The sequence below is a fragment of the Lactuca saligna genome, chromosome 7 (assembly GCF_052625555.1).
Source record: "Lactuca saligna cultivar CGN05327 chromosome 7, ASM5262555v1, whole genome shotgun sequence".
Taxonomy (NCBI): domain Eukaryota; kingdom Viridiplantae; phylum Streptophyta; class Magnoliopsida; order Asterales; family Asteraceae; genus Lactuca; species Lactuca saligna.
The window spans coordinates 34,969,353-34,978,497 of NC_136423.1; the positions used below are offsets into that span (position 1 = coordinate 34,969,353).

General features: G+C 35.4%; 1 protein-coding gene across 1 annotated transcript; it reads right to left on the bottom strand.

Annotated features, from left to right (window-relative positions):
• Nucleotides 1-1,316, bottom strand: LOC145006603 (non-specific lipid transfer protein GPI-anchored 14-like). Its single transcript, XM_078965681.1, has 3 exons — nt 829-1,316; nt 373-474; nt 1-271 (listed from the first exon to the last, which is right to left on the bottom strand). The coding sequence occupies exons 1-3, from the start codon at nt 1,175-1,177 to the stop codon at nt 132-134; spliced, it is 591 nt and encodes a 196-aa protein (XP_078821807.1). The 5' UTR covers nt 1,178-1,316; the 3' UTR covers nt 1-131.
• Between the last annotated feature and the right edge of the window lie 7,829 nt (nt 1,317-9,145).

Genomic DNA, 9,145 nt, shown 5'->3' on the forward strand with positions numbered 1-9,145 from the left:
TATACAATAATGTGTATGTTAAATTTTATTTAAATTGGAAAAGGGAAAAAAGATGATGCTCGGACGTACAATAAGTTAAAAAAACCAATACACCACTCTACAAAATACACAAATATGAGACCATTAGAAATCTAGATAACGATAGTTGAAGCCAAAATGCACGACATGACACCCATAAGAATGAGTTTCCATTTTAAACATGTCCTTTCAGTACCACTCACGTTGCCACTTGGTCGCTTAGTACTCGTTCCACTTGTCACGTTAGCAATAGCTACATAAAATTAACAAACATTGTTTGAACATTTTATATATATTCATTCCAAGAAATTACTTAAATACGTAATATTGAAACATAAATAAAATGTTATATACCACTTGGAACAGGGCTATTGGCAGGAGCACCAACAGTAGTAGAGTGGCCATATTGAAGAAAAACCTGAGCATCCGTTGAATTTGGAGCCAAATGGAGAAGTTCTACATATAATATTCAAAAGTATATAATATATAGTCAGCATCTAATTAAAAAAAAAAAACATTTTTTGTCCAATTAATCATGCATGTAATTCTTTCAGTTCTGTTAAAAGGTATATGGCTTGCAAAATGTTCGATAGAGATACATCAAATAAGACCAAAACGACATACGTACATGTGCAATAAGTATGCATCCTTTATAAATGTATGAAACAAATGATATGTGTATATATTGTATATGGACATGGACTATAAATTAACAGAAAGAGTGACACCCATACTTGAATTTGAGAACTTATGGATTCCAACTTTACCATTGGGGAAAACATGCAATTATACTATACTTTATGTACATACCCGGACATTTTGTAACATTAGCAGGAGCTTGACACACTGTAGGGAGGCCTAATGCAAGCGTGACATTTATTGTGAGGCCTAAATCCGGATCATTTCTATCTTTTATCACCACACATAAGCACTTCTTGTTAGTGTTCAACACTTTTTTCAAACCATTACAACAATCCGGTGTGGGAGATTTTGCATTGCCACCAACATATGGCAAACATGTCGCTAGTCCCACCAACTGCTCCGTGCACTCTTCCTTATCTTTGTCATCTGCACCGAGTGTCATATGAGAAATTGTCACCACACTTAAGATCACAAATATGAACGCAAATTTGACCTCGTGAACTCTTTGTAAACCCATTAGAATAACTGGATCGAGTGGGGATAAATTGAAGCAGTGTTGGTTTGTTTTAGAAGATAGAGTTGTGAGCTTAAATAGAAGTTTCTTTTGTCATGTTAAACTGAGTGGGATAAATTGAAGCACTAGGGGTTTTATTTTTGGAAGATAGAGTTGTGAGCTAAAATAGAAGTTTCTTTTGTCATGTTATCGTAAAGGCGACCTTTGAGAGTTGAGACACACATACACAAATATAATTATATTTGTGAGAGTGGAGAAGTAGGTGAGAGCGAAGATGGTGGTTATCAAGAGTTCCGTGAAATGGATGAAAGCTCGAAAGTGGACATGGAGCTTGAGTACTTCACCGACCCACTAAGGTTTGTGATAGCATGTAGGACATATTGCGAGTAGTGATGCAAGTCGTCATCATTAAAAACCAATGACGATGCATCTGTCCATCTAATTCGAATGAAAAACAGTTGTAGGTGGTAAGATTCGTCGTGCTAGGGTTGGTAATGGTAAAAAAATCAAGTAGAGATATGTAATTAATAGAAATCAAAATGATCGGCTCAAATTTAGTTGGTATATACTTATTATTTGTATAATAATGTTAAATTTGTTAAATAATTTGTATATTAAATATTACAATTAAACTTAGGTATCATAGGTTTGCAAAATATTTGTAAAATAATTGGAAGTCTTATTTTGTTTGGTTTTTGATAAATAGAATTTAAATCCAATTTTATATTAAGTTTAGTTGACAAAAAAATACAAGTTGAATAATATAAAATGACATAATTGTCATTCTTGTTTTCGTCAAATTTTTTTTTTTTTTTTTTTATAAATTATATGTATAGATATATTATATTAATTATAAAAAATAATAAATGATAGTGGTGGTAGAGTTGATGATGGTCCTTGGGTGGTGGTAATGTTAAGTGGTTGTACCAATGGACAGTGATTGTAGGTGGTTGTGATGGTGGTGGCATAGATTGATGGATTTTACATGTAATAACACAGATAAATTCTAATACATTTAAGTACATGCAATCTATTAGATCTAGTCATAATATTACTGAAGTAACATTATATTCAACAACAAGAACCCTATAACCCTAGCTAATTTCAAAATCATAAACAAGTTAGGGATTATATACATTTTGATTGTTGTAGTAAACAATCAAACAATCATTCTTGAAAAACTCTTGGAAGTTAGCACTAGAAATCTCATGCCTCTAAGGGTTCACACTCAAAGTCTAGCAATTAAGAAACTTGAAGAGAAGAAGAGAGGGGAAATTTCGGCTGGCTTTTAGCAATAATGATGGCCGGAAATTGTAGGGTGGAAGGTCATATTTATAGTTGATAGAGAAACCCTAGATAACCTTTACTTGACTAAAATAATAATATCTCAAATTAGGTAATTATGTGGTTTCGTAATTATCTTTAAAGGATATTCTAGAACCCTAGAATCACCCCAAAACCGTCTACTCTTATGGGGAAGGTTCCAGAACCCTTTTGTTCAGCTATTGAACAATTAAAGTTTAGGTCCTTGTACTATTAATTAATTCAATTAATCCTAAAATTAGTTCTAATTAATTTCTGATAAAATTTTAATTAAATAACATTATTTCTGATTAATATATTATTCTCATAATATATTGACAAATCATTTATTTCTATTTATTAATTATATAATAAATCAATAAATCATTATCTTTCTCTCTTACTCTAAAAGTCATCATATTCAATTATCAGGTTTGAGTGCAACCCAAAAAAACTTTGTTAATAATTCAAGTATATACCAATTTAGTTATTGGCTTAAATACCTAATCCAACAGTCTCCCACTTGGATAAGTCTATAACTATAATTGTCAGTATAACTTCTAAATTATCAGCAAAGGGTGCTTCCAAAAGCAACTCCAGCCTCTGATCAGACTTCAGTCCTAAGATAAGTGATCAAATATTACTTCATTCTACAAGATATCATATGGACACGAGACATGGATTAGAATCAATATCATTGTCTAAAATTTTGTTTCCTGATTTCCTGATTTGTGATGACCTCATAAGACTTACTAATTGAACACATCAATTTAGTCTTGGTTGTACCCAACACTATAAGTCAACATCAAATCACGAGGCTCCCAAAGATATTGCTTTTCCTGTTAGGAAAAAATGAACGAATAAACTTTGACTCATATGTTTGTATCCTTTACTTACTAAATCATACATGACACTACGTTTTATAACACCAAGTTACTGATGCATTTTCACAATACCAATGTACAACCGACTTGTAAATTAAACTCATATATCTCGATTTTAAGAATATAATATATTATTGTCTCAAAATTACTCGTGATAGAATCCGTGAAGTAGTTCTCTGAATGTGCGTTTATCCAATACTCAAATTTACATTTTCTACATACTCATGAATATTTTAGCAACACAATTGCTATGCCTAAACTCCTTAGACAATCTACAATCCAATTCATGACAGTCTTCACTCAATACTTACTTCCTAAAGTATGAGCGACTGTGGAGCTTCGAATAATTAAATTATTCAGGAAGTAGAACATGCAAATTGAAACATAAGAATAAATAATTGACAATGGCAGTAAACAAACTTATATATAATCTCTATTATTCAATAACCAAAATCAATTACATTTATTCCATTACAAGTTTCAAACTAAACATCTAACTACTAAAAAAAATATTGTCTTTCAAACCAATGCTCCTAGCATGATGACTATGTTTAACCCTAGTCAGAGCCTTTTTGAAAAGGTCTATAGGGTTCTCTTCTGAAGAAACTCGCTTTACTATGAGATGACCGTCTTCAACTCTATGTCTGATATAATGGTACTTTCTGTCCATATGTCTTGATGCTTCACTCGCTTCTATGTACTCTGATTCACAAGTAGAATCATCCACCATGTCCTGCTTGGATTTTTTCCAACTGACTGCACCTCCATTTAATAGAAACGCCCATCCAGATTTAGAACGGAGATTGTATCTATCTATTTGAAAGATGGCATCACTATACCCACTTACTCTCAACGTATAACTGCCACCAAGGACTAGAATCAGATCCTTTATCCTTCGCAGATACTTGAGAATGTTCTTCACTACTGTCCAGTGAGCTCTGCCAGGATTTCCCCGAAAGCAACTGACCATGCTTAAAGCAAAAGAAACATCAGTGCGAGTACATGTTATAGCATACATGATCAATCTTATAGCTAAAACGTATGGGCTTCGACTGATTTCTGTTATCTCTTCATCTGTACTAGGGTAACTTGGCATTACTCTCAATAGTAGCTCTCTTTTATTGGAATTTTCATAAAAAAATGTTTTAGTACCTTATACAAGTATGTACCTTGAATAAGAGAAATTAGTCTTTTCTTTCTATCCCTTAAGATTCTTATCCCAAGAATATAGGCTGCCTTTCCTAAGTTCTTCATAGCAACACACTTTCCAAGCCAAGATTTTACTTCTTGCAAAATTGGAATGTCGTTTCCTAGTATGTCATCAATATATAATACTAGAAAGGTTACTATACTCCTACCAGCCTTGACATACACACATGAATCATTAAAGAAACCAAATTATTTGAATTTCTCATGGAAGCAAAGATCACACCCACGAGATGCTTGTTTCAATCCATAAACAGGTTTCTCAAGCTTACACACTCTATTAGGAAACCTTGCATCTACAAAACCCCCTGGCTACTCATGTAAACATATTTAGCCAACTTCCCATTAAGGAAAACGGTTTTTACATCCATTTATCATATCTCATAGTCATGAAAGGTAGCTATGTCAAGCATTATCCTGATAGACTTTATCTTGGTCATTGATGAGAATGTCTCATCATAGTCAATCCCTAGGGTTTGAGTAAAACTTTTTGCAACCAATCATGCCTTGAAGGTGTGTATCTTTGCATCCATGTCGGTCTTCTTCTTTAAGATCCATTTGCAACCAACTATCTTTCGACCATGTTCTTGATAACAAAATTCCAAACTTGGTTATCATACATGGACGTGATGTCGCTATCCATTGCCTCTTTCCACTTGGCAGCTTCAGGGCCTGTCATCGCTTCCTTGTAGTTAGCTGGCCCATCTAAATTTGCCAGTGTACCATCACTGATAAACATGTCACCGTCTAATGTTATATGGAAATCATAGAACGTTTGTGGCATTATAACTCTACTAGATCGATGAAGAGGTAACGAATTGTCAATGGGTTCAAAAGGAGTCTCATCCTCTGGTTGAGAGCTAGTATCTTCTAAGGTTCCTTCATTGGTTGACTCTTGAATCTCTTCAAGGTCAGTGGTACTCCACTATCCTTTTTGCATATGATATATATATATATATATATATCTTACTCTCTCTCTCTCTCACACACACTCTCTCTCTCTCTCTCTCTCTCTCTCTCTTTCTTTCTCTCTCCCCTCTCTCTCTCTCTCTTGAAAGACTCCCCTTCGTGTTATGTTGAGATCCAGAATCACATCACCATTTGACATCTTTGGAAGGTAGAAAGCTTTGATCTTGATGAAACTATGTTGAGATCTTGTTTGGGCTTGGGTTTGTGTTCTTTTGGTCCCATTAGCTTGGTATTATGAGTATGGGTTACTGTAGTTCTTATAAGTTATCCTTTCAAACATTTTGGAGTGTTTAGAAGCATAAAAATGTGATCTTGGTTATTTTTCCCCTTCCATACATGAACTAGAATGTCTAAATGAGTTAAGAAGTTAGGTTTTTTTGGTTTTGAGAACTTAATAACCATACATGACCATAAAGTTGGAAACTTTATGGTTAAGGACAACATCTGAGGACTAGATCTGGAATTTGATGAAGGAGCTTAAAGCACTATGTTCTTAATAGGGGGAGGGAAGGCAGTCGCGTATGTTGGGCATACCAAATGGTACGTCGCAGGTAGAGTAGTCAACACCCCATAATTTGGTCAAAGGTCGAGTACGCCCCACGTACAGGATGAGTACACCCAATGTACTCAGCTGAGTTAACTCGATTGAGTTTTTGATTTTGACTAGAGTTTGATAAAGTTTTACTTAAGGGTATTTTGATTATAAGTTAAGTTTGGTCATGTTCCATTGAATAGGTGATCAGTAGAGCTAATAGTAAGAGAAGTGTCCTGTTCAGCGATCTTTTCATATTAAGAGGTGAGTTCTGCTCACAGTACTTGTGGTTTGAAGGCACCAATGTCTGCCCACTAGATTATCTATCCTAGTTTAGAGGATGTTATAGACCTACCTGTGACACTGTTGACTAGTTATTTTATTATCTCATTACTAGATATATGTTATTTGGTCTGTATATGTTGACATTATATGGTTGGTTGAGGAGATACTACTTTGTGTGGAAGCCAACAAACATGGGAGAAAGCAAAACATAATATGTGGGACCGAAGGGAAAGCCAGGCTTGTGTTGTGGGCTTAGGCGTAAGCCAGGCATGAGCTGTGGTTCGGGAGGCAAGCCATACTCATGTTGAGGACTCAAGGAATCTGTTGGGTTTCCAACGATATATCTAAGTGTACATGCACCCTAGGATCTATGGTTTCATGCTAGTTACATCTACCTTAGAAAACAAAACATAAAGAAGAAAAGCATACCTCTTATGTAGCCCTTGATCTCCATGCTTGAGATCTTTATCCTCCATGAAGTTGCTTGGATGAGAGGACCCAAACTAAAATCCCTCTAATGGTATCACACCCAATGACACCAAAGAGTGAAATAAAAATAACTAGGAAAATGGTCAATTTCAAAAACCCAAAGAGGGTTAGAAATTGTCCCTATGGGAGGAGGAAGAACAGGCGAAACTTCAAGCTAAGAATGAGTAAGGAAGAACGAATCTCAAAGGCCCTATTTATAGCCTTGGATTCCTTAAAGGGTTCTATCTTCAAGCCAATGTGAATGGATAACCCTAAGAACGAAATTCCCTTCATCCTAAGAGAATTCTTGTCCATCACCCTTCTTCTTAAGGTTCTGGAGTATTCGTGAACAACCAACTATTAATTATTTGAATATTCAACACTTTGATTAATTAAATTGTTAAGTAATTCCCAAAATATATTTCCAATTAGTTTATAATTAATTATTAACAATAATAATTAATAAACCAATTTCTCCTTTATTTATTCTACTCAATTTGGCTCTTGAGGGCAACCCAAAAGGACCCTGTTATTATTAGAAATATTACTAATAGTTAATGATATTGAACACACTTTCCAACATAATCTAGTCAGTTAGCTGTGGACACAATATGCATGTTGTTATATGTTTGTGTGATGGTACTTTGGGGGAACTCACTAAGATTTTGCTTACAGTTTTAGTTTATGGTTTCATATACTTCAGATGATCGTGGCAAGGTGAATGCGTGATCGTGCACATCCTTCAGATTTTATGTTATTTGGGTTTTAGGACACTCTGATTATTGATTATCACTTTTGAAACAATGTTTAGTAAACAATTATGATCATTGTTTTGTTCTTGAAAAATGAAATTTTCACTCTGATTTTTTAGATGTTACAAGTTGGTATTAGAGCCATGGTTTGAGAGAATTGGATGAACATACGTGTGAATCTAAACTTAAACTAAGGAACTACAAAAGGGTTTTCAAATTGGTTTTAAAAAATTGATTTCAAAAGTAACCAAGGAATGATGTGATGTGTACCATAAGCCGGATCAAGAAAGTATACCCCAAGATACCACATTGTTATTTGTTATGATTATGATAGAACCGCATGCTAGTGGTAGGCTAAGAATCTCCAGGAATTGCATGATAGAATTATTTATTGTGTGATGCATGATAGCCTATGAGGTATTCTTGTATGTTAAATAAAATTGATTGCATGATAGAATTATTTATTTTGTGATGCATGACAGCCTATGAGGTATTCTTGTATGTTAAATAAAATTGACATCATTACTATGGTTGATTAGTGTATGTATCATAGTTATACATAACTAAGATTTTATAGCCTGAGAATGTTTGGTTTAGCCTTATTTCATGTTCCTTGTTTGGTTGTGGGCTTAGGGTAGAATCTAGTTGTAACGACCCAATTTTCACGTCCGAAAATTTCGTTTTGAAAACATTACTTTAGAAAACATTAACAATTAAAAACATTGTTTGATCAAACCATAACACAACGTAAACCATGTCTAAAAGCCAAACCATACAACCCATCAAAATATCAGAGTACAAATCCCAGTGAATCTCAAAAATGCGGAAACCAGAGTGTGTGCATGATGTGCTGCTACCGCGCCAGCTCCTTCCCCTTAGAAGAAGAGGTACCTGAAACCAAAACTGTAAAACGTAAGCACAAGGCTTAGTGAGTTCCCCCCCATCATACCACATACCATACAAACACATAACATACATACTGCCAGGCTATTCTGGGGTGCCTGACTACCCGGTACGGCCATTCTGGGGTGCCGACCTACCCATACGGCCATTCTGGGGTGTCGTCCTACCCGTATCAAGCCATTCTGGGGTGCTGACTACCCATGTCAAGCCATTCTGGGGTGCTGACTACCCATCGGTCCTAACAACCGATCCTCAGGGACTGGTCCCCTCCTACTACCTCTATCGCATAACAATAACAGGCCAGCATACGAACATATCATCACATACTGTCAGACATTTATGGGGTGTCTGACTACCCTTCGGTCCTAACAACCGAACTCTACTACTATCACATATAACGTATCACGCTAACATATACATAACTGGTAGTAGCAACCAAGATGATATCACAAAGACAATCATCTAACATACGACTCCTACTGGTGGGCCAACATTGTGGCCGTAGACCCAACGCTACTGGAAGGTAACTCACCTCAAAGTAGCTGCTGAACTGATCGGGAACTGATTGGCTGCTACTGCTCCGGAAATCCTCCAGCTGCAATTCCCACAACATACTCAATCAAACACGGCTAACTGTCCTTTGGGTAAAATGACCATTTTACCCCTGGTC

What these genes read in the sequence shown, in the direction of transcription:
- LOC145006603 (XM_078965681.1), bottom strand. Translation starts at nt 1,177, where the DNA reads ATGGGTTTACAAAGAGTTCACGAGGTCAAATTTGCGTTCATATTTGTG. An exon ending in TAATGTTACAAAATGTCCGG is followed by an intron (nt 475 to 828) that starts GTATGTACATAA and finishes TATTATATGTAG; the next exon opens with AACTTCTCCATTTGGCTCCA. An exon ending in CAATAGCCCTGTTCCAAGTG is followed by an intron (nt 272 to 372) that starts GTATATAACATT and finishes AATTTTATGTAG; the next exon opens with CTATTGCTAACGTGACAAGT.